This window comes from Hyla sarda, chromosome 5, assembly GCF_029499605.1.
Source record: "Hyla sarda isolate aHylSar1 chromosome 5, aHylSar1.hap1, whole genome shotgun sequence".
NCBI lineage: Eukaryota > Metazoa > Chordata > Amphibia > Anura > Hylidae > Hyla > Hyla sarda.
In genome coordinates, this window is record NC_079193.1 from 61,121,978 (window position 1) to 61,146,531 (window position 24,554).

General features: G+C 44.1%; 1 protein-coding gene across 4 annotated transcripts in view; it reads left to right on the top strand.

Annotated features, from left to right (window-relative positions):
* KLHL10 (kelch like family member 10) overlaps positions 1 to 7,787 on the top strand; it is a 48,289-nt gene extending 40,502 nt beyond the window's left edge. For 3 of the 4 annotated variants that reach the window (XM_056519596.1, XM_056519595.1, XM_056519594.1), the window contains exon 5: positions 7,363 to 7,787. In XM_056519596.1, coding sequence (XP_056375571.1) covers positions 7,363 to 7,743 — 381 coding nt within the window. In that variant the 3' untranslated portion in view covers positions 7,744 to 7,787. The remainder of the gene's footprint in view (positions 1 to 7,362) is intronic. The other variant, XM_056519597.1, reaches the window with a different exon arrangement.
* The last annotated feature ends 16,767 nt before the right edge of the window (positions 7,788 to 24,554 follow it).

The following is a 24,554-nucleotide window of genomic DNA, read 5'->3' on the forward strand; positions in this document are numbered from 1 at the left end:
TCCCCCTCTTCTTAGAGCCTGAGAACCTGAGGAGCAGACTTTTGTCTAGGATGTTGTCCTCAGGTTCCCAGGATCTCTCTTCAGGACCACAACCCTCCCAGTCCACTAAAAAAAAATTTTTCCCTCTGACCTTTTTGGCAGCTAAAATTTCTTTGACCGAGAAGATGTCCGAGGAGCCGGAAACAGGAGTGGGAGGAACAGATTTGGGAGAAAAACGGTTGAGGATGAGTGGTTTGAGAAGAGAGACGTGAAAGGCATTAGGGATACGAAGAGAGGGAGGAAGAAGAAGTTTATAAGAGACAGGATTAATTTGACACAAAATTTTGAAAGGACCAAGATAGCGTGGTCCCAACTTGTAGCTCGGGACACGGATCGGACATATTTAGCGGAGAGCCATACCTTGTCTCCAGGGGAAAAAACGGGGGGAGCTCTTCTTTTCTTATCCGCGAACTTCTTCATGCGTGATGAAGCCTGTAAGAGAGAATTTTGGGTCTCTCTCCATATGATGGAAAGGTCACGAGAAATTTCATCCACAGCGGGCAGACCAGAGGGCAAGGGAATAGGGAGGGGGGGAAGAGGGTGACGGCCGTACACCACGAAAAATGGGGATTTGGAGGAAGACTCAGAGACCCTGAAGTTATACGAGAATTCGGCCCATGGGAGGAGATCTGCCCAGTCATCCTGGCGGGAGGAAACAAAATGTCGCAAATAATCACCCAAGATCTGGTTAATCCTTTCTACTTGTCCATTGGACTGGGGATGATATGCAGAAGAAAAATTTAATTTAATCTTGAGTTGTTTACAGAGAGCCCTCCAGAATTTAGACACGAATTGGACGCCTCTATCCGAGACAATCTGCGTAGGCAACCCGTGAAGACGAAAAATGTGTACAAAAAATTGTTTAGCCAACTGAGGCGCAGAAGGAAGACCAGGAAGAGGGATGAAATGTGCCATTTTGGAGAATCGATCAACGACCACCCAAATAACAGTGTTGCCACGGGAAGGGGGTAAATCAGTAATAAAATCCATACCAATCAGAGACCAAGGCTGTTCGGGGACAGGCAGGGGATGAAGAAAACCAGCGGGCTTCTGGCGAGGAGTCTTATCCCGGGCACAGATAGTGCAGGCTCGCACAAAGTCCACAACATCCGTCTCCAGAGTCGGCCACCAATAGAAGCGGGAGATGAGTTGCACAGATTTCTTGATACCCGCATGACCTGCGAGATGGGAGGAGTGACCCCATTTGAGGATTCCGAGGCGTTGGCGAGGAGAAACAAAGGTCTTTCCTGGAGGAGTCTGCCTGATGGAGGCAGGAGAAGTGGAGATCAGGCAGTCAGGTGGAATGATGTGTTGCGGAGAGAGTTCAATTTCTGAGGCATCCGAGGAACGAGAGAGAGCATCGGCCCTAATGTTCTTATCGGCAGGACGAAAGTGAATCTCAAAATTAAATCGGGCAAAGAACAGAGACCACCGGGCCTGGCGAGGATTCAGCCGTTGGGCAGACTGGAGGTAGGAGAGGTTCTTGTGGTCGGTGTAGATAATAACAGGAGAACTTGATCCCTCCAGCAGATGCCTCCATTCCTCTAGTGCTAATTTAATGGCTAGAAGCTCTCGATCCCCGATGGAGTAGTTCCTCTCCGCTGGAGAGAAGATCCTAGAGAAAAAACCACAAGTGACAGCATGCCCGGAAGAATTTTTTTGTAGAAGAACAGCTCCAGCTCCCACTGAGGAGGCATCAACCTCCAATAGGAAGGGTTTGGAAGGGTCAGGTCTGGAGAGGACGGGAGCCGAAGAAAAGGCAGACTTGAGTCGTTTAAAGGCGTCTTCTGCTTGAGGGGGCCAGGACTTGGGATCAGCATTTTTTTTGGTTAAAGCCACGATAGGAGCCACAATGGTAGAAAAATGTGGAATAAATTGCCTGTAATAATTGGCGAACCCCAAAAAGCGTTGGATAGCACGGAGTCCGGAGGGGCGTGGCCAATCTAAGACGGCAGAGAGTTTGTCTGGATCCATCTGTAGTCCCTGGCCAGAGACCAAATATCCTAGAAAAGGAAGAGATTGGCATTCAAACAGACATTTCTCAATTTTGGCATAGAGTTGGTTGTCACGAAGCCTCTGAAGAACCATACGGACATGCTGGCGGTGTTCTTCTAGATTGGCAGAAAAAATTAGGATATCGTCCAGATATACAACAACACAGGAGTATAACAGATCACGAAAAATTTCATTGACAAAGTCTTGGAAGACGGCAGGGGCGTTGCACAGTCCAAAGGGCATGACCAGATACTCAAAGTGTCCATCTCTGGTGTTAAATGCCGTTTTCCACTCGTCCCCCTCTCTGATGCGGATGAGGTTATAGGCGCCTCTTAAGTCCAATTTAGTGAAGATGTGGGCACCTTGGAGGCGATCAAAGAGTTCAGAGATGAGGGGTAAGGGGTAGCGGTTCTTAACCGTGATTTTATTAAGACCGCGGTAGTCAATGCATGGACGTAGGGAGCCATCTTTTTTGGACACAAAGAAAAATCCGGCTCCGGCAGGAGAGGAGGATTTACGGATAAAGCCCTTTTTTAGATTCTCCTGGACGTATTCGGACATGGCAAGAGTCTCTGGGGCAGAGAGAGGATAAATTCTGCCCCGGGGTGGAGTAGTGCCCGGGAGGAGGTCGATAGGGCAATCATAAGGCCTGTGAGGAGGTAGAGTCTCAGCTTGTTTTTTGCAGAAAACATCCGCGAAGTCCATATAGGCCTTAGGGAGACCGGTTACTGGAGGAACCACAGAGTTACGGCAAGGGTTACTGGGAACCGGTTTAGACAGTTCTTGGAACAAGAGGACCCCCAACTCTTGATCTCCCCAGTGGACCAATCCAGGGTAGGGGAATGAAGTTGAAGCCAGGGAAGTCCAAGGAGAATTTCCGAGGTGCAATTGGGGAGGACCAAAAGTTCAATCCTCTCATGATGAGATCCGATGCTCATAAGAAGGGGCTCCGTGCGGAAACGTATGGTACAGTCCAATCTTTCATTATTTACACAATTGATGTAGAGGGGTCTGGCGAGACTGGTCACCGGAATGTTGAACCTGTTGACGAGAGAGGCCAAAATAAAATTTCCTGCAGATCCAGAGTCCAAGAAGGCCACCGTAGAGAAGGAGAAGGCAGAGGCAGACATCCGCACAGGCACAGTAAGACGTGGAGAAGCAGAGTAGACATCAAGGACTGTCTCATCTTTGTGCGGAGTCAGCGTACGTCTTTCCAGGCGGGGAGGACGGATAGGACAATCTCTCAGGAAGTGTTCGGTACTAGCACAGTACAGGCAGAGGTTCTCCATACGGCGTCGTGTCCTCTCTTGAGGTGTCAGGCGAGACCGGTCGACCTGCATAGCCTCCACGGCGGGAGGCACAGGAACAGATTGCAGGGGACCAGAGGAGAGAGGAGCCGAGGAGGAGAAACGCCTCGTGCGAACAGAGTCCATATCTTGGCGGAGTTCCTGACGCCTTTCGGAAAAACGCATGTCAATGCGAGTGGCTAGGTGAATAAGTTCATGTAGATTAGCAGGAATTTCTCGTGCGGCCAGAACATCTTTAATGTTGCTGGATAGGCCTTTTTTGAAGGTCGCGCAGAGGGCCTCATTATTCCAGGACAATTCTGAAGCAAGAGTACGGAATTGTACGGCATACTCGCCAACGGAAGAATTACCCTGGACCAGGTTCAACAGGGCAGTCTCAGCAGAAGAGGCTCGGGCAGGTTCCTCAAAGACACTTCGGATTTCCGAGAAGAAGGAGTGTACAGAGGCAGTGACGGGGTCATTGCGGTCCCAGAGCGGTGTGGCCCGTGACAGGGCTTTTCCGGACAGAAGGCTGACTACGAAAGCCACCTTAGACCTTTCAGTGGGAAACAGGTCCGACATCATCTCCAGATGCAGGGAACATTGGGAAAGAAAGCCACGGCAAAACTTAGAGTCCCCATCAAATTTATCCGGCAAGGATAAGCGTATCCCAGGAGCGGCCACTCGCTGCGGAGGAGGTGCAGGAGCTGGCGGAGGAGATGACTGCTGAAGCTGTGGTAGTAACTGTTGTAGCATAACGGTCAGTTGAGACAGCTGTTGGCCTTGTTGCGCTATCTGTTGTGACTGCTGGGCGACCACCGTGGTGAGGTCAGCGACAACTGGCAGAGGAACTTCAGCGGGATCCATGGCCGGATCTACTGTCACGATGCCGGCTGGCAGGTAGTGGATCCTCTGTGCCAGAGAGGGATTGGCGTGGACCGTGCTAGTGGACCGGTTCTAAGCCACTACTGGTTTTCACCAGAGCCCGCCGCAAAGCGGGATGGTCTTGCTGCGGCGGTAGTGACCAGGTCGTATCCACTAGCAACGGCTCACCTCTCTGGCTGCTGAAGATAGGCGCGGTACAAGGGAGTAGGCAAAAGCAAGGTCGGACGTAGCAGAAGGTCGGGGCAGGCAGCAAGGATCGTAGTCAGGGGCAACGGCAGAAGGTCTGGAAACACAGGCAAGGAACACACAAGGAACGCTTTCACTGGCACTAAGGCAACAAGATCCGGCAAGGGAGTGCAGGGGAAGTGAGGTGATATAGGGAAGTGCACAGGTGAACACACTCATTGGAACCACTGCGCCAATCAGCGGCGCAGTGGCCCTTTAAATCGCAGAGACCCGGCGCGCGCGCGCCCTAGGGAGCGGGGCCGCGCGCGCCGGGACAGAACAGACGGAGAGTGAGTCAGGTAGGGGAGCCGGGGTGCGCATCGCGAGCGGGCGCTACCCGCATCGCGAATCGCATCCCGGCTGGCAGCGGAATCGCAGCGCCCCGGGTCAGAGGACGTGACCGGAGCGCTGCCGCGGGGAGAGTGAAGCGAGCGCTCCGGGGAGGAGCGGGGACCCGGAGCGCTCGGCGTAACACTTCTGAAGGTTCTCCTGGATATAATTAGACATGGCCTGAGTTACAGGAACAGATAAAGGGTAGATTCTGCCCCTGGGAGGTGTGGTGCTGGGTAGCAAGTCAATTGGACAATCGTAGGGCCGATGTGGTGGTAACACTTCGGCTTGCTTTTCACAGAAGACATCAGCATAGTCCATAAGAAAGGAAGGCAAACCGGGCATAGGACAAAATGAGGGTTCCATCTTTGTGATACGTATGTGGATACAGTTATTGTTGCACTGCAGACCCCAACGAGGAACTTCTCCAGTTTTCCAATCCAGCTGCGGAGCATGGAGTTACAACCATTGTAGACCAAGCAAGAGAGGAGAAGTACAATGTGGGATAACATAGAAGGACAAGTTCTCCCTATGCGAGACTCTGACCTGCATAGTCAATGGTTCTCTGCGATATAGCACGGTACAATCCAGTCTTTCACCATTCACTGAGGAGATGAAGAGAGGCTTTAACAGGCGGAACACCGGCAGACGATGCCTATGCACTAGAGAAGCATCAATAAAATTTCCTGCGGAGTCAGAGTCCAGAAAAGCAATAACATAGATGATCTCTTTGGAAGGTAGAAAAAGCTGGATGGTCATATTTAAGCGTGGAGAGGTGGTATTCACACCCAGGGATGCCTCTCCCACAAACCCTAGGTCCGAGCGTTTCCCTCGCTGAGGACGCAGAGGACAGTCTTTTAGGAAGTGATCTGCACTGGCGCAGTATAGGCAGAGATCCTCAGTTCATCGGTGATTCCTTTCCTGCGCGGTCAGGTGAGACCGATCCACCTGCATAGCCTTCACTGCGGGAGGCAACATAGAAGGTTGCGGTGGTTGCTGGAAGGCTGGTGCCAGACAAGGAAAGTGCCGATGTTGTGCAGACTCCCTTTCTTGGTGTAGTTCCTCACATCGCTCTGATAAATGGATATCAATCCGGGAGGCCAACTGTACAAGGTTATTGAGATTAAATGGCAATTCCCCGGCAGCGAGAGCTTCCTTGATTGGAATTGACAGTCCTCTCTTGAAGGTGGCGCAGAGAGCTTCTTCATTCCATGCTAACTCCGATGCCAGGGTACGAAAGCGAATGGCATACTCGCCCACAGAGGAGTTGCCCTGAGTAAGGCTCAGCAATGCCGACTCAGCGGAGGGAGCTCAAGCAGGTTCTTCGAAGAGACCCCGAAATTCCATCAGGAACACCTGGAGATTGGTAGTGAGAGCTTCACCATGGTCCCAAAGCGGAGTTGCCCAGGCCAAAGCCCTTCCAGTTAAAAGACTGAGGATGAAGGCCACCTTTGCTTGTTCCGTAGGGAACAGATCCGCCATGAGTTCTATGTGCATGGAGCACTGAGTCACGAAACCATGACAGTACTTCAGATCCCCCTCATATTTCTCGGGAAGAGACAGGCGGAGTCTAGAACTGGAGACGACTGCAGGAGCGGAAGGCACCACCGGAGCAGGAGGAGGCTGTGCTTGTGACGGTTGCTGCTGAGCAGACAGCATCTGCTGCATCAAGGCGGATAACTGTTTCATCTGCTGTGCCTGCAGGGCCAACTGCTGGGACTGGAGGGCCACGGTGGAAGCGAGATCCGGACTATCGGGCAGAGGAACCCCAGCGGGATACATGGCTAGATCTTGCTGTAACGAAGCTGGATGTGGATCCTCTAACCTGTGTGGCTGATGACTCGGACCGTATCGGGGAGCGGAGTCTAAGGTGCCGCTGGTCTTCACCAGAGCCCACCGCAAGGCAGGATGGGCTTGCTGAGGCAGACGACACCCAGGTCCCTATCCCCAACACAGCTCGATCACACAGGTAGCTGGGCAAGGCAAGGTACAGGAGGATAAGGCAGTAGCATAGTCAATGTAGCAGAAGGTCAAGGCCGGCGGCAAGGTGCAGAGTCAAATAAGGCAAACAGGCTATAGGGAATGCTTAATCTCAGGCTAGGGGCACTGAAGATCTGGCAGGGAAGTGCAGGGACTTTATAAGGTAGTGCCAGGGGCAAACAGTAATTATGGGCGCACTGGCCCTTTCAAGCCGAGACACAGGAGCGGAAGTGGCAGCAGTACAGGGTGAGTAACGAGCCGGGATTCCCATGTGGGCCCCTCCCGCGATGCGAATCCCGACCCCCCTGGCAGCCAGGGACAAATGCACAATGCGCTCACGACGGCCGGAGCGCAGGGCATAACAGCCAGCTTACTGTCACCTTGGTGGAGAAACAATCCTGACTTGCTTTGGTGCTTAGTGCATCCTAGTTATGCCTATACTATGTAATGACTGAGAACAATGTATTATAGGTGACAGTTTGTTTAAGACGTTATTTCCTTAAGACATAACACTACCAGCACTGGTAAATCTGGTAAATATGGAAAACACCCAATATTCACCAACTTCTGTTAAAAAGTACTTTATAATTAAATATTTAATGATCTTTATTTCAATTTTCAGGTGGGAGGTTTTGATGGAACTAATCGTCTCAGTAGTGCTGAGACATACAACCCAGATGACGACACTTGGCGTGTGGTACCTTCCATGTACACAGCACGAAGCAACTTTGGAATTGAGGTTTTAGATGATTTTCTTTTTGTCATCGGAGGATTCAATGGATTCACCACCACAATGGATGTGGAATGCTATGATGAAATTACAAATGAATGGTATGAAATTTATGGCATGAGTATCAACCGCAGTGCCTTAAGTTGCTGTGTAGTATCTGGCCTCCCCAACATCAGAGACTACATACCCTGCCGCAATCCTCCTTCTAGAGATGAGGTCAGAGCTTCCTCCTCTTCAAGTTCTCTGCCATCCTTACACCAGATCAGCCAATAATAAAAGTTCCATAGACAATACTGAAATAGATTTCTTACTACAGTTTATGAGACAGGGACACTACAAACATCTAAGAGGTTTAAAACAGTATGCACTAAGGAGTCACAATAAACAGCCCCCCAATACAAAATACTCAAATTAATTGGTCAAAGAGATCATGCAATCTGAGGGGCTACTTGACCATCTGTGATGTCTGTTTAACTGTAATTTTGTATTTTCTGCTTTGGGTGCTGTTCAGACATTGTTTGTGTTGGAACAATTTTTGTGTTAATTCTCCCTAGGATTAGAAAAGTTTACCTTCCTCACTTCAGCACTGGGTGGATATATAAGGCTTCTTCAGTTGCTTTTCAGGGCTGGTTATTAGACCTGTACTCTGACCATGTTGGCATGATGTTCACTATGTCTGTCTGTGCACGTCCTCAGTTTTAACCATGGTTATCTTTCCTGTTTGATATACAGATTTTAGCCTTCTTGTATGTTCTTTCTGCATATGTTTTGTGTTTCCTGAGTCCGTATTCACACTGTGCATTTTGTCAGTCCTGTTTTGACCTTGTTTAATCCTGGATCTCCTAGGATAGAATCCTATTCTGAAACTTGTGCTAATCCGTCTATCTAGGAGTGAGTTAGTCTTGTGTCTGTACCCGTGTTTGCTTGTATTTTTGTTTCCTCCTAGGCTAGTATACTGATCACATGATGGAGTGTGCCCACTAGCTAGTATGATGACCCCATATTGTTAATGCTTTCTAGCCCTTTTGTTTATTTTGCTTGCTGGGACTACGCCTCTGTGCTTCTGGGTGTGGTTCAGCTTGCTTAGCCTATTAGAATCCTCCTGTTAGTAGCACAGGGATATTTAAGGAAGTCCTTCTCAGTCTTGCTTTGCCTGTAAAAGTTCTTGTAGCTGAAACTATCAACCTCTGTATTATTATTGTCTATCTGGTTCTGTGACTTTTTGGCTTGGCTTTTGACTCCTCTTTGGCTCTGTTATTGTACTCCGTTTCCCTCCTGGCTTTGACTCGACTTGTTGACTTTATATCCATTGTGTGTGCGTTTAGGTTTATTTCTGTTAGTTTTGTGTGCCTCCAGCTGTTTCCCGACCTTGTCTGTTTTTGTGGTTTTTTGTTTTGACCTGTGACTGTCCCTCACTTATTTAGGAAGGGAACGGCACTGTGGACCTGCTGCCTAGGGCGAGTATGCAATAGGCAGAGACAGAGGGAATGGGCGAGATCAGGGCTGCACTCTATCCCTGCCCGACGTTACAACTAGGAGCCTATTTGGCTTTGGTATTGATGTCCCTCCATGATTGGAGTGGGGTGTCCTGTGTGTTCCTTGTGCTGAGTTCAGTGTGAACAGTTCTCTTGATTTCCTGATCCGTTTAGTGTGATCCATTTAGTGTTCTGACAATCAGTTAACCTGTTCATCCCCTGCATCTCTTGGTTTTGTCTGCTGTAAACTTATCCTCATAGTCTTGTTCATATTATCATATCTGCCGTTAATCTTGATCCCGATTTCTGAACTGTATGTTAGTATGCTAAATCCTGCCTTGTTTGTATTTATTCATCTGCTTGTTGGTTATTGTACATAAAACCTAAAACCTAAAAAAATATGCCACACCATAACCAATAACAGTACAGACCGTACCGACCCTATTAGAGGTTACAGTGGAGTAACATCCAGTGATTTATAGGTGAAATCTTTTCTGATGAGAGTCCATCACTTTTATTCTCTATCTTACCCAGACTGCCAGGACAACTTTTTCTTAGGTTCTGAACTTTTTCAGAACCTATAGCACCTCAAACACTAATGATACCCCCTAAGTGTTGGGAGCCACCTTAGCAGGGAGTGAAGATAGTTTTTTAAATCCCAATGGCCGTCCTTGCTGTTCATCCGTCCATTAGTTGAGAAAGGTGAGGATTAGGGGCTGAAGGGGGAGACTAAGAAGATGGTGACACTGCCACAGGAGCTGAAATGGCTGGTGTATGTGACTGAGATCTAAACGATTTCATAATATTGGAGGGATCCCCTAATTGGGAGGTAATCTATGAGGAATTATCAGGTGAGACCAGGTGTATGGAAGAGATATGGAAACCGTAGCTGTGGAAGATTATTGCAATGGTACAGAAAAGGTGCAAAAGCATCAATGTTTACATATTAAACAGCGAGTCAGTACATGGAAAGGCTAGTTAAGGGATGAAAACACAGAATTAAGATTCACACTTCGTGGAGAGAAACATGCGAGGAAAAAGTCCTAAAGAAGGTTTCCAGTAAGCAGGTTGCAGCATAGTGAATTTCTATGCTTGTTTGGTACAATCTTGAGAGATGGAGTACCAGTGTCACCGAGTGAGCAGTTTATGGAATAACAAGCACAGCGTAACTATGACATGGAAGGTCTGAGCTGTTATTTTACTGGTTGTTGGCAAACAGAAGGCAAAAAACACAGTGAAAAGTGTGGCAAACAAAGAGTGCTAATGCACTTCTTCTACTAAGCCCACTCATCAGATCCAGAGCAAACATGAAAGGTTAGTGGTTTGGGCCTGAGCAGTCTAAAATAAAGAGAGAGGGGCAAAATAGAAATAACTGTTATGCTAGTGGAAAAAGCTACTTGTTTGTGTGAATCCCCTTTAAGGACACCCGGGGTCCCAGTGCATAAGTGCACCAGTGGGAGAAAGAGTTTCCTTTGCTGAGGCAGAGGGAGTACCAGGCCTATAGGCTGATAATCAGGCTAGCCCTATGGTTTTTTTTTTTTACGATAAGCTGGGAACGAGAGGAAGGAAAGCCTGGAACTGAACAGAGCAGGTTGAAAGTATTGTGGCAGGCAATCCAGCTGGACTAGGACCAAGATGGATCAAACCGATACTCCAGGTGAACATGGGTCCAAAGAGAGGTTTTCAACAAAATAAGTACTGTATCTGATGCAGAAAACCAGGGAACAGAGTGTTGGTAGTTGGAGCTACTGTCCCACATGTTTGTCTTGGAAAGTTAGCCACGACCCTCTGGAATACATTTATATGAAAAAGCATTTCACAGTCATGAGAGAAAAACAACATCCTTGAAATTAGGTAAATGCAACATCAGATGAACAACAACACATCAAATTACACTGTGTCATTGTTTATATAAGAAAAACTAGGCCAAAATACACAAATACTATGTGAAAAATTTGGTCTACCCATACTGCTTCCAGAGGAATTAAGAGGGAAACAAAAGGAAAAAAAAAGCAAAACTCACCATACACAGCAATATTCTGTAGGTTGACTTTAAGCAGGAAAAAATGCATAAATAACACATGCACAATTATAGATTAATGTTCTACTCACAGTTATGATGCTTCTGGATCCCTGTGAATACGATGCAGGAAAATAAACCAATAGCTACTAAGGTCTTTTTCAGTGCTTCTAGCAAATATGGGAAATTTTTTCTAGTAGCACTAAAAAAAACTTATTTCATTTTATAACTGTACATGGGTTATTTGAGCACTTTTTTTCCTGCTTTAAGTCAACCTACAAAATATACCCGTATATGGTAGACTTTATGGTCCTTGTTTGTCTAAATTCATTATTTTTATTTATTTATTAAAAGTTATATTTTAAAGGGGCTTATCATTTTTCAGTAGTATTGTTTTGTTTATTGACCCACCAATTATTGATTTATTCTGTGCTGTGAAAGATTACAAAATTACAAAAAAACACAAGATCTACATCTCAGACGTTCTTGTCGACAGTTAGCATATTAAATGTTTATTACAGTACAATTAGAAATAGAAGATTGAATAAGTATAGCTTGTTTGAAAAGGTTGTTAGGTGAAAGCTTCTTTTTTCTAAAAAAGAAAAAAACATGGCAGCACGGCTTAAAGGGTTATCCAACATAAGGTGGCTCAAGAAATTAAGTGTCATACAGTAATGAACATGCTCACCAAGGATCTGTGCTTGTGTTGGTGATAAATGGCTGAGTCCTGTGTCCATCACGCTGCTGGTATGTTTTTGGAAATGGGCTACTACCTTTTTGTGTGACTTCCCTCAGACTACAATACCCAAGATCCTTTGTTTCAAGGAGGGAGGTGAATTATTTCCTTCCCACACATTGGTCGCCCTCTCATATCAGCACAGCCACGCTCCCTTTAATCACATGACTTGACCAACATCTCCTGACACATAAGCTGTGGATCTGTGTGATGTTGAATGCGTGCACGTGTGCTGAGTATCGTCATCATAGGGCTGGCTTCACACACACAACAGACAAAGCAGCCAAGCCCCCTTTTAGCACCTGACTTGTCATGTATTGTCTCGGGCCACACAGCAAGTTGAGAAAGGTGTTACATAGTTACATAGTTAGTACGGTCGAAAAAAGAAATATGTCCATCAAGTTCAACCAGGGAATTGTGGGGTGTGGCGCGATATTGGGGAAGGGATGGGATTTTATATTTCTTCATAAGCATTAATGTTATTTTGTTCCAGGAATGTATCTAATCCTGTTTTAAAGCTGTTAATATTTCCTGCTGTGAACAGTTCCTGAGGTAGACTGTTCCATAAGTTCACAGTTCTAATGGTAAAGAAGGCGTGTCGCCCCTTGAGACTAAGCTTTTTCTTCCCCAGATGGAGGGAGTGCCCCTTCGTCCTTTGGGGGGGTTTAACCTGGAACAGTTTTTCTCCATATTTTTTGTATAAAAAAGAAAGTTGCAGCAGCACTCTAGGTCAAAAAATGGAGGCTCTTAGCGCACTTTTGATCACAGCACACTTTTTGAGCACAGCAGAGGTGAGTTATCATGTTAGGGTCCCATCCGATATGAGGCCACCTGGTGATGGATGGGGGGACACATTTTGATCAAAAAGTGCGCTAAGAGCCTCCATTTTTTGACCTAGCGTGCTGTTGCAACTTTCTTTTTTGTACATTTTGTATTTTGTATTTGCCACAGCAGCGGGCACCTGTGTATTAGGTTGTTGTGCTGGCTATTTTTCCTTTTGTTTTTCCTTTGTAAGTTGGGGGTGTGGCACCCTCTTTAGCCGTGCACCCCACCCCTCTCAGACTGGAGGTGGTTTAGTCAATGGCTGATCCAACATGTCACACAGTCAGAGGCTATATGCACAGCAGAGGTGAGTTATCATGTTAGGGTCCCATCCGATATGAGGCCACCTCCGTGTGGTGGATGGGGGGACACATTTTGATCAAAAAGTGCGCTAAGAGCCTCCATTTTTTGACCTAGAGTGCTGTTGCAACTTTCTTTTATGTACATTTTATATTTGCCACAGCAGCGGGCACCTGTGTATTAGGTTTTTGTGCTGGCTATTTTTCATTTTGTTTTTATATTTTTTGTATGGGCCATTAATATACTTATATACATTTATCATATCCCCCCTTAAACGTCTCTTCTCAAGACTAAACAATTGTAACTCCTTTAATCGCTCCTCATAGCTAAGATGTTCCATGCCCCATATTAGTTTAGTCGCACGTCTCTGCACCCTTTCCAGCTCCACAGTGTCCCTTTTATGGACTGGTACCCAAAACTGAACAGCATATTCCAGGTGAAGCCGTACCAATGCTTTATAGAGGGGGAGTATTATGTCCCGGTCCCTCGAGTCCATGCCTCTTTTGATACATGACAATATCCTGCCGGCCTTGGAAGCAGCAGCCTGACATTGCATGCTATTCTGTAGTCTGTGATCTACAAGTACACCCAGATCCTTCTCTACCAGTGACTCTGCCAGTTTAATCCCCCCTAAGATATATGGCGCATGCAGGTTATTAGTACCCAGATGCATAACTTTACATTTATCCACATTGAACCTCATTTGCCAAGTGGATGCCCAGACACTTAGTCTATCCAAGTCATCTTGTAACTTATGCACATCCTCTATAGACTGTACCGTGCTACAAAGCTTGGTGTCATTTGCAAAGATAGAAACAAACCTGTTAATACCATCCTCTATATCATTGATAAATAAATTAAACAACAGCGGGCCCAGTACAGAACCTTGGGGTACGCCACTAATAACCGGGGACCAATCAGAGAACGAATCATTGACCACCACTCTCTGGGTACGATCCATGAGCCAGTGTTCAATCCAGTTACAAACTAAAATTTCCAAACCCAAAGACCTTAACTTACCTGTCAGATGTCTGTGAGGGACAGTATCAAACGCTTTAGCAAAATCCAGAAACACTATATCCACAGCCATTCCTCTATATACAGAGCCCCCCTCTACATACACAGCCCCCCTCTATATACACAGCCCCCCTCTATATACAGAGCTCCCCTCTATGTACACAGCCCCTCCTCTATATACAGAGCTCCCCTCTATATCCACAGCCATTCCTCTTTCAAGGCTTCTACTCACCTCTTCATAAAAGCAAATTAGATTGGTTTGACAACTTCTATCCTTAGTAAACCCAGGCTGGATATCACTTATAATACAATTATCCCCTATGTATTCCTGTATGTAATCCCTTATAAGTCCTTCAAACAATTTACCCACAATGCACGTTAAACTTACCGGTCTATAGTTTCCTGGGGAAGACCTAGAGCCCTTTTTGAAGATTGGCACCACATTCGCCTTGCGCCAGTCCCTTGGCACAATACCAGACACCAGTGAATCTCTAAATATCATGAACAGGTGTACAGATATTACTGAACTTACCTATCTAAGAACTCTTGGGTGCAATCCATCTGGCCCTGGAGATTTGCTTACATTTATATTACTTAACTTACCTTGTACCATCTCTACATTAAGCCAGTTCAGTACATTACATGATGTGTTACCAGCACTGACCTGGCCAATGTCAGCTCCTTCTTCCATAGTGTATACAGAACTAAAGAACCCATTCAGTAGCTCCGCCTTCTCTTTATCGCCTGTGACAACCTCCCCATTATCATTATTAAGGGGTCCTTCATGCTCTGTCCTTGTTTTTTTTTTGCATTTATATATCTAAAAAAATATTTAGGATTAGTTTTGCTTTCTTTGGCCACCTGTCTCTCATTTTGAATTTTTGCTGTTTTTATTACATTTTTACAGATTTTATTAAGCTCTTTGTACTGTTTAAATGTTATAGCTGACCCATCAGATTAGCATTTTTTGAAGGCAATTTTTTTGTTGTTTATTGCTCTTTTAATGTCATGTGTCAGCCATGTAGGATTTAGTTTTAATCGTTTATATTTGTTCCCCTTTGGTATATATTTAGCTGTATAGTTATTTAGAGTTGATTTAAAGATGTCCCATTTACCTTCTGTATCAGTATTTGACAACACCTCCCCCCAGTCTATGTCCTGTAATGCAGATCTCAGCCCAGGGAAATTTGCCTTTTTAAAGTTATATGTTTTTGCCTTCCCCGCCTGTCTTTGTTTTCTACATTTTAAGTAAAAAGTAACTATATTGTGGTCGCTATTACCAAGGTTTTCCTGCACAGTTACATTACCAACCAGCTCTGTGTTGTTGGAAATGATCAGATCCAACAAGGCATCACTTCTTGTTGGGTCCTCCACAAACTGGCCCATAAAATTATCCTGCAATAAATTTAGGAATTGTCGCCCCTTTGTAGTTTTAGCCAACCCCGGACCCCAATCTATATCTGGATAGTTAAAATCTCCCATTATTACCACTGTATCTGCCCGGGCGGCCCTCTCTATTTGTTTATACAGCTGACCTTCTATCTCTTCAGTGATATTAGGGGCTCTGTAGATTACACCAAGTATTATTTTTTCAGTATTTCCCTCCTTTTGTAATTCTACCCACAGTGATTCCACATCCTCAGAATCATCACACACTATGGCATCGTTCACACTGACTTTCATACCACTTCTTACATACAGACAGACTCCACCACCTTTTCTGTTCATTCTATCCTTGCGAAACAATGTAAACCCCTGCAGATTGACAGCCCAGTCATGCGAGGAGTCCAGCCATGTCTCAGTGACCCCAACTTTATCAATATGTTCCTCCAGTATCAAGGCCTCAAGCTCCCCAATTTTATTTGCTAGACTTCTGGCATTTGTGAACATACACTTTACATTTCCATCCTTTATGTTATTGGGGTTAATGGGATTCAAGGGTGTAAGTTTTATTTTCCTATGAAGCCTATTCCTATTAACTATTCTAACCCCTCCCTCCGCTCCACCCCCAGGTATATTTATAATTCCCACCTCTCTATCTACACTATCTTCCCCCTCTTTGCTGTAGGTTCCCTCCCCCCAAGTCCCTAGTTTAAACACTCCTCCACCCTTCTAGCCATCTTCTCCCCAAGCACAGCTGCACCCTCCCCATTGAGGTGCAGCCCATCCCTACGGTAAAGCCGGTAACCGACAGCGGTCAGCCCAGTTCTCCATGAACCCAAACCCCTCCTTCCTACACCAGCTTCTGAGCCACTTGTTTACCTCCCTGATCTCCCGCTGCCTCTCTGGTGCGGCTCGTGGTACTGGTAGTATTTCAGAAAATACTACCTTGGAGGTCCTTGCCTTAAGCTTGCAGCCTAAGTCCCTGAAATCATTTTTAAGGACACTCCACCCACCTCTTACTTTGTCATTGGTGCCAATATGTACCATGACTGCTGGGTCCTCTCCAGCCCCGCCCAGCAACCTGTCAACCTGATCCGCGATGTGCTGAACTCGTGCGCCAGGCAGACAACACACTGTTCGGCGATCCCGGTCTTTGTGACAGATCGCCCAGTCTGTCCCCCTAATAATTGAGTCCCCCACCACTAGTACCTGTCTGGCCTGCCCTGTACTCCTCCCTCCCTCCTTACTGGAGCAGACACCCCCCTGGCGGTCAGAGGCAGTATCCTGCTGCAGTTCTGCTAGCTCTGTAATGGCATCCCCCTCATCTGCCAAGCGGGCAAACTTGTTGGGGTGTGCCAGTTCAGGACTAGCCTCCCTGACACTTTTTCCCCTACCCCGCTTTCTAACTGTAACCCAGCTAACTGCCTGACTGTCCTGCAACTCCGTCCCACTGTCCTTCTCCACCTCTACTCCCGAGAGTGCCTGCTCAGTAAGCAGGAGACTCCTCTCCATGTTGTTAATGCTTCTCATTGTTGCCAGTCGCTCCTCTAGATCCAGGATCTGGGCTTCCAAATGAACAACTAGCACACATCTCGCACAACAATATGCACCCTCAAACTGCTGTTCAAGGATTGCATACATTGAACAGGATGTACATTGGACTGCATTTTCCAACATGGAGGCCATCTAGTTATGGGGATTTCACAAATGTATAGGCAAAAACAGACAGTCAAAATTACACTTCAAATTTTTGTAGACCTTGTGGGTTCAGAAATTAACACTCACAGCGATCTCAACCTCCTGCTTTCAAACTCCTGTTTTTGGAACTCCTCTTTCACGCCCCCTCATACACAGCAACTCTCAGAAGAGCAACACTCCTTCCTGGGAAAATAAAGACAAATAAATTTGATACTAGCCATCAAGCATGGGTAAGTAAAGTATATTAGTAACTAGACTAACTTTGCTGCCCCTGTCTTACATAATAAAAAAAAAATAATAAATAACGGAATACCTTTTTAAGTTTTGCAAAGTCCAAACACAGCACATCAGCACAAACACCTCCTACCAGCTGTCAAGTACAGTGGTGAATGGTTTGGCTTGCTTTGCGTGGACTATAAGCTCCTCTATATACCAAAGTATTGTAGAGTCAAATGTGATTCTTAAACAGTTTAATCTTAAAACTAGGTCATGCAACAAGATATCAAACCCAAGAACATCAGCGAAACTACAACAGAATGCTGTTGCAATCAAGATGTTGCAATGACCCAGTCAAAGTCCAAACTTCAAAATAATTGAGATGGTGTGACTGGTGAGTTGTATACTCCAAAACACATCCTGCAGGGAACTACCACTGCAAGGTAACATATGATTGGGACAGTGTCTCAATTATTAAATCAGCACCCAAAAGAAAAGGACAATATCCAAGCCAATATATGGAATAAAAAAATTATTTTTATTGAAAATAACAAGAATAATGATAAAACATTAAAAGAATAATAGCACAATAGAAGAACCCTATGGTAAACACACACCATGGAAGGCTGTTGAATAGTGTACATGTAGATATAATCAACTGAACCCACTCTCATATGTGCCGTAATAGCTGAATATAAGTATATAGCATAGATATCAATACAGATGCAGAGGGAAAGAGTAACAAAAAATAACCAGTACTAATCATGTGATAAGCCTCACCAGGGCATGTGCCAAACCCCTACATATGTTTTGTTCCTTTGAGCTTCCTCAGGGGGCGTGGGGTCACTTGTGGCTATATATGGCTGACATTGGCCAATCACATCCATCTTCACATTCACACCATCCATACTAACCAATTATACACAGCCTGATAACTCTGTCAATTCTACCTCATGCTGCCAATACACAGCTGAAGTATTCATTAGAGGTACGTCATATCTCTGAGTCTGTGGATCCGAGTATCATCCCATATCTCGCGAAACTATGCACCAAGAGCCAAAGTCACGTGATCAGTATCCGTACTCCTGTCGAGAATATCGTTCCCAGTATCGCGATGTATGCAGCTATGAATTGCCGTTCAACTAGCGCATGCGCATAAAGGTGAGAGATCATGATAAAACTACAAAGTATAATGTGAATACACAGCGAACAAACTAATAAAGTGACGTGATCAGTGCAACATGCGTGAGTGAAGTACATACCCCCATCTGTGAAAACGGTTATTAGTGTTAAAATAAATAATCATAGCCATGTTGTGTTCTAAAGCCTATAGGGATATGAATGCTGATATGCATTCATGCAATATTAAAAAAATTATTATAATGGTAAATATATGAGAGGTACGTACTATGATAAATATACAAATATTATAAGAAAACAGTGAAGTGAATATCTAAGATATATAATAAACATCAGAGTGGAAAATTCATGACTACGTGTATATACAGTGTATATGTGAAAAAAATGTAATAGTATAGTGTATATATAGCATATAATATTGTGCACTATAGTGCAATTTAATAAATATAAATAAAAACTTTATGTGAAAAATCCATATGAAAATTTGCGATAGTGAGCAATAATAAATGTGTAATTATGTATGTAATTATAATAAAAGTGGATTTAATATCTAATTAATCCAATTTGTATCTCATATAATAAAGTGCATGCAAATCATCAAGACTTATTATCTCATAGCTACTGGGATCAGGATAAAATAGTTACAGCTGTACACTGGGTATACATTAATATAAAGTGTCCAGGCAGGAAAAAATTTGTAAAAAGAGAAGAAGACAACTGGAGTCCAAACAGCATAGCTGAGTGTCCTTTTCTGCACTTTAGAAATTAATAAAATATCACGGAAGAGATTGTATGACAATTCCACACTCCCCCAACGCATGGCATGAGAGGAATTAAAACAAATGGCTGATGTTATTATAAAGCCATCGGATAAAGGGGGCAATTTGGTGGTGTGGCCGGTTAAACTATATGAGACATCTTAGGGACACCACATGTTATAAACGCCTGACGTTTAACCCCCTGAAGAAATTCCAAGATGAGCTTAACATAATCCACTTACATGCCCATTCACAGGGAGTTATTACATCACAACAATTGACAACAATTGAGATGTCTTACTGTCACTAACCCAACAATTGCTACATTCTATTTATTACCCAAGGTGCACAAACAAATACAGAATCCAACGGGCCGTCCAATAGTCTCTGGCTGCAACAATCTCTGTGAACCTGCCTGTAAAATGATATACCACGTCTTGCGGCAAAGGGTTGAAACAGTGCCTTCCTTTTTGCAGGATACAATGGATGTCCTTAGATGGTTGGAACATATTCAATTGGACACAGAAAATGTAAAGTCACGCGTGAAGTAGAGGCATTATATACCTCCATCAGACATGAAGAGGGTCTCCGAGCAGTGAAATTTTTCCTCTCCATGACAGATTACACCCCTGAATTTAGTGAGTTTATTACCCAACTTTTGGAATTTGTACTTACCCAGGGAGACATTTTATGTCCAATTACAAGGCACGGCCATTGGCGCAGCTTGCACGCCCACGTACGTAAACCTATTCTTGGGTTTTTGGGAAAGATGCATTTTCCTTATTGATCCACACCCTTTGATTGACAAGGTTCAATGCTGGGCCTACTATATAGATGACATCTTCTTTATATGGCAGGGCCCAGTAACAACTTCAGGAATTCATGTCGGACCTAAACAAAAATGACCTCAACATTAAAAGGGTATTCCAGGATTTTTTGTTTGACTATGCTACAGGGGCTGTAAAGTTAGTGTAGTTCATAATAGAGTGTGTGTACCTGTGTGTGACAGTTTTCTCACAATTCTTCTGTGATTTTCACCCCAATATTTATTTTTAACAGCATACAAAATGAGTGTTGTCTCAGATTTTTCCCAGCTTGCAATGCGGCCGAGACTGACTCACTAGTCAGCTGATGACAGGGAGCCTGTCTGCTTCAATGGGTGGAGGGATCAATCTGCAACTAATGCAACAGCTATAGGCACCCTGATTGAAAACCACACTGATTTGAATGGATGCAGCTCATTTATGCTTCAATGGGTGGGGTGGCTGATGTGTGGGAGGGAGGCAAATGGAATTGTGGGATTTGTAGTCAAAAAAAGAAAAGTCAAACAGGAAATTATAGTTCACAAACAGCTAGCCACAGTATTATGGTAATCTCACAACATAGCCATTTAGCCCCAAGACAAAGGCAGATCCTTCCTAAGCATGTCCATTACTGTCTGCCAGGTACGTACTAAAATCACCTTATGCTGGATAACCCCTTTAAGTTGACTTACAAATATGGTCGCCAGAACATGGATTTTTTGGATGTAAACTTTTATGTGGATGAGGAGGGTGTTATCCAATCTGATCTCTTCAGAAAAACCATGGCTGTCGACTCACTTTTACAGGCTCACTCTTCTCACACTAAGAAAGCTGGTACAAAGAATCCCTATTGGACAATTCTTGAGGATACATCATATATATTCCATGGACCAGGATTTTGAAAAACAAGCCCAGGAATTACGTTCTCGCTTTCATGAACGGGGGTACAGTGAGAGATCTCTTAGAAGTGCCTATTGGAGAGCCAAATGTTCCAATAGAAGAAAAGCTCAGAAAAGGACACTCAAGTGTGATTCATCACTAAGTTTTATGCACAGGCTAATGAAGTACATCAAGTATTGCAGAAATACTGGGATATACCCAGAGCAGACCCAATTTGGCTTCTTTATGTCTAGAAGGTTCCATCTATTATTTACCAGACATGAGAAAGCCTCCCGTGGATCCAAATGGGGCTACAAAACTTGTGGGAAATGTGTAGCATGCGTGAACATTGAAACAGCCAATATCTTTGTTGATTCACAGGGAAAGGAATACCAGATCACCCACAGTATTTCATGCAACACAATGGGTATCATATACCATGCCAAATGCCCTTGCGGCTTAACATACATAGGACTTACCACTTGGGAACTACGCAGACGGGTCCATATATTAATAATAATATTATAATAATAATATAATAATGTTACTTCACGCTGTTACATCACAATGGCTTATTGTTTCATGGGATGTACTTAAAGAAGTACTACATGGAAGTCAACTTATCCCCTGTCACTCCCGTTTGTCTCGAAAGGTAGGCCCTTGAGTGCTTTGAGCACATGTGAATTGGTGGTTCCTGAACAGGAGATAATGGTTAGATACCCAGTGATCAGACAGGATAAGTTGACTTTCCCAGAGTACTCCATTAATTTTTAATTTATGGCTTTTCTATTTTACTTTAAAGGAGAACTCCAACCAAATGAAATTACCTTTATATAGCTGCACATGATAAAGATTTGCTTTATATAGCTGCACATGATAAAGCATACTTTTTTGTTGGCAGATGCCTGTTGGTGTTAAAAATTAACACAGATTTATTGGAAAACGTAACGGCTTTTTATAAGCATTCCAAAAATTCTCCCTTTTTGGGAGAGGCAACAAATTTTGAGTTTGGCAAGTAAAGACGCCATTGATTTTTATAAGCATTCCAAATATTCTCCCTTTTGGAAGTGGCATAAATATTGGTGTCTCAAAGTAGTAGACAATAAAAAGCTTATCACTTAAAGGGGTTATCCACCAGAAGGTGATTTTAGTACGTACCTGGTAGGCAGTAATGGACATGTTTAGGAAGGATTGTCTTGGGGCTAAATGGCTATGTTGTGAGATTACCATAACACTGTGGCTATGCTTTTTGTGAACTGGTATTTCCTGTTTGACTTTTCTTTTTATGACTACAAATCCCACAATTCCATTTTTCTCCCTCCCACACATCAGCCACCCCACCCATTGAAACATAAATGAGCTGCAACCATTCAAAAAGACCTGTGGTTTTCAATCAGGGTGCCTACAGCTGTTGCATTAGTTGCAGATTGATCCCTCCACCCATTGAAGCAGACATGCTCCCTGTCATCAGCAGACTAGTGAGTCAGGTCTCGGCCGCATTGAAAGCTGGGAAAAATCTGAGACAACAGTCATTTTGTATGCTGTTAAAAATAAAAATTGGAGTGAAAATCACAGAAGAATTGTGAGAAAACTGTCACACACAGGTACAGACACTATGGCTGACATTTATCATTATCTTTAGACTGTTTTTTGTGACTAGAAAAGGGGCAAAAAAGGCGCAAACAGGGTTTATTTGCGCCTTTTTTGCGCCTTTTGGTTTACACATTTCTGCTGATTTTGAGTTGCAATCCACTGATTTTTGCAATATGATCTGTGCCTTTTTGTGAAAAGGCACAAAAAAGGCGCAAAGCCACTGAAAAGTCTCTAAAACAACACCAGCCCAGACTTAGCTTAGCTTTTTGGTGTATGTGAAGAGAGAGATTTCAGAAAATATGGCCTGCACAAAATGTATTAAATGCTCTGTCACCATTTAATAAATTTGGTGTTCCTACACATTACCAGCACACAAAAAATAGGTGTAGAAAAATGCTTCACTTACACCTACAATGATAAATGCTGGCCAACATTATGAACTACGATAACTTTACAGCCCCTGTAGCATAGTCAAATAAAAAAAAAATTCCTTTATTTTTTTTGGTTCATCGATTTTGTATGTGTAGACCTGGCCAGTAGTAGCAGCAGCAAGTGTGATGACTAGAGATGAGCGAATCGAAGCTGACGAAGCCGAATTTGTTAAGAATTTTATGAAATATTCAATTCTCAACGAATGCGAATATTGCCGCGATTCTATTGCGTGAATCGCTTCATTAAACTCCGTTTACTGCAGTCAAAGCTCCAGAGCATCTAAAATGGCAGATCCACATGTCAGTACATGGGGCAAGGAACGATGGGAAGGCGGGAAGGCAAGGCTGAAGGGAAGTAGGTGGGATAACCCTGAATCACATGCGGGATGCAGCCTATCAGCAGCCAGTCACCCCTGTGATGTCACAGCCCTATATATTCGGCAGCCATTTTGCGGCTCGTCATATCATTCATTACAGTGCATAGAGATAAAACGGACATCGCTGTGTGTGTTACACAGAAAAGCTCATTCCAGAAGTGTTTCACATCCTAGTCACATCAGCGTTCTGGTGGACAGAGAGCAGTGTTTTTTTTTAACTGAAAAGGATTTTTACTGCAGCCATTAACCCATTAACGACCACGGACGTAAATGTACGTCCTGGTTTGGCGGTACCTCGCGTCATACACGGCAAGTTCCGGCTGATATCAGCAGCCGGGGACCCGCCGGTAATGGCTGATATCCGCAATCGCGCGGGTGTCCGCCATTAACCACACAGATGCCGTGATCAGTACAGATCACCGCATCTGTGGCAATGCGCAAGTTAAAATGGATGATCGGATCGCCCGCAGTGCTGCTGCAGTGATCCGATCATCTGTAATGGCGGATGGAGGTCCCCTCACCTGCCTCCATCCATCTCCCGGCATTTCCTGCTCTGGTCTGAGATCGAGCAGACCAGACCAGGAGATAGCCGATAATACTGATTAGTGCTATGTCCTATGCATAGCACTGAACAGAATTAGCAATAAAATGATTGCTATAGATAGTCCCCTATGGGGACATATAAAGTGTAAAAAAAAATGTGAAAAATTTTTAAAAAATTTAATGATCCCGCACGGTGAACGGCGTAAACGTAAAAAATTTAAAAATGCTGCTTTTTTGTCCCATTTTCTTCCCAAAATTTTTTATAAAAAAACTAATCTAAAAGTTTTATATAGGCAAATGTGGTATCGATAGAAAGTACAGATGACGGCTCAAAAAATTTGCCCTTATACCGCCCTATATACGGAAAAATAGGTGGTCAAAATAAGGCGATTTTAGATTACTGATTTTGTACAAAAAGTTTTAGATTTTTTTTAAGCGGTACAAAAATATAAAAGTATCTAGTCATGGGTATTATTTCAATCATATTGACCCATATGTCACATGTCATTTTTAACGTAAAGTGTACAGTGTGAAAACGAAACCCTCCAAAATGTGCAAAATTGTGGTTTTCATTTAAATTACCTCCCTAAAAAAATATTTTTTTGGGTTTGCCGTACATTTTATGGTAAAATGAGAGGTTTCATTACAAAGTACAAATAGTCACGCAAAAAACAAACCCTTATATGGGTCTTTAGATGGAAAATAAAAGAGTTTTGGATTTTAGAAGGCGAGGAGGAAAAAACGAAAACACAAAAATAAAATTGGCCTGGTCCTTAAGGTTAAAATGAGCTTGGTCCTTAAGGGGTTAACCTCCCAGTCACTTTCTTCAACATTGTATTACAGAGAGGGGCAGATAGCTGTGTGTTGCATTTCAACAAGCTGCCTCAACTTCA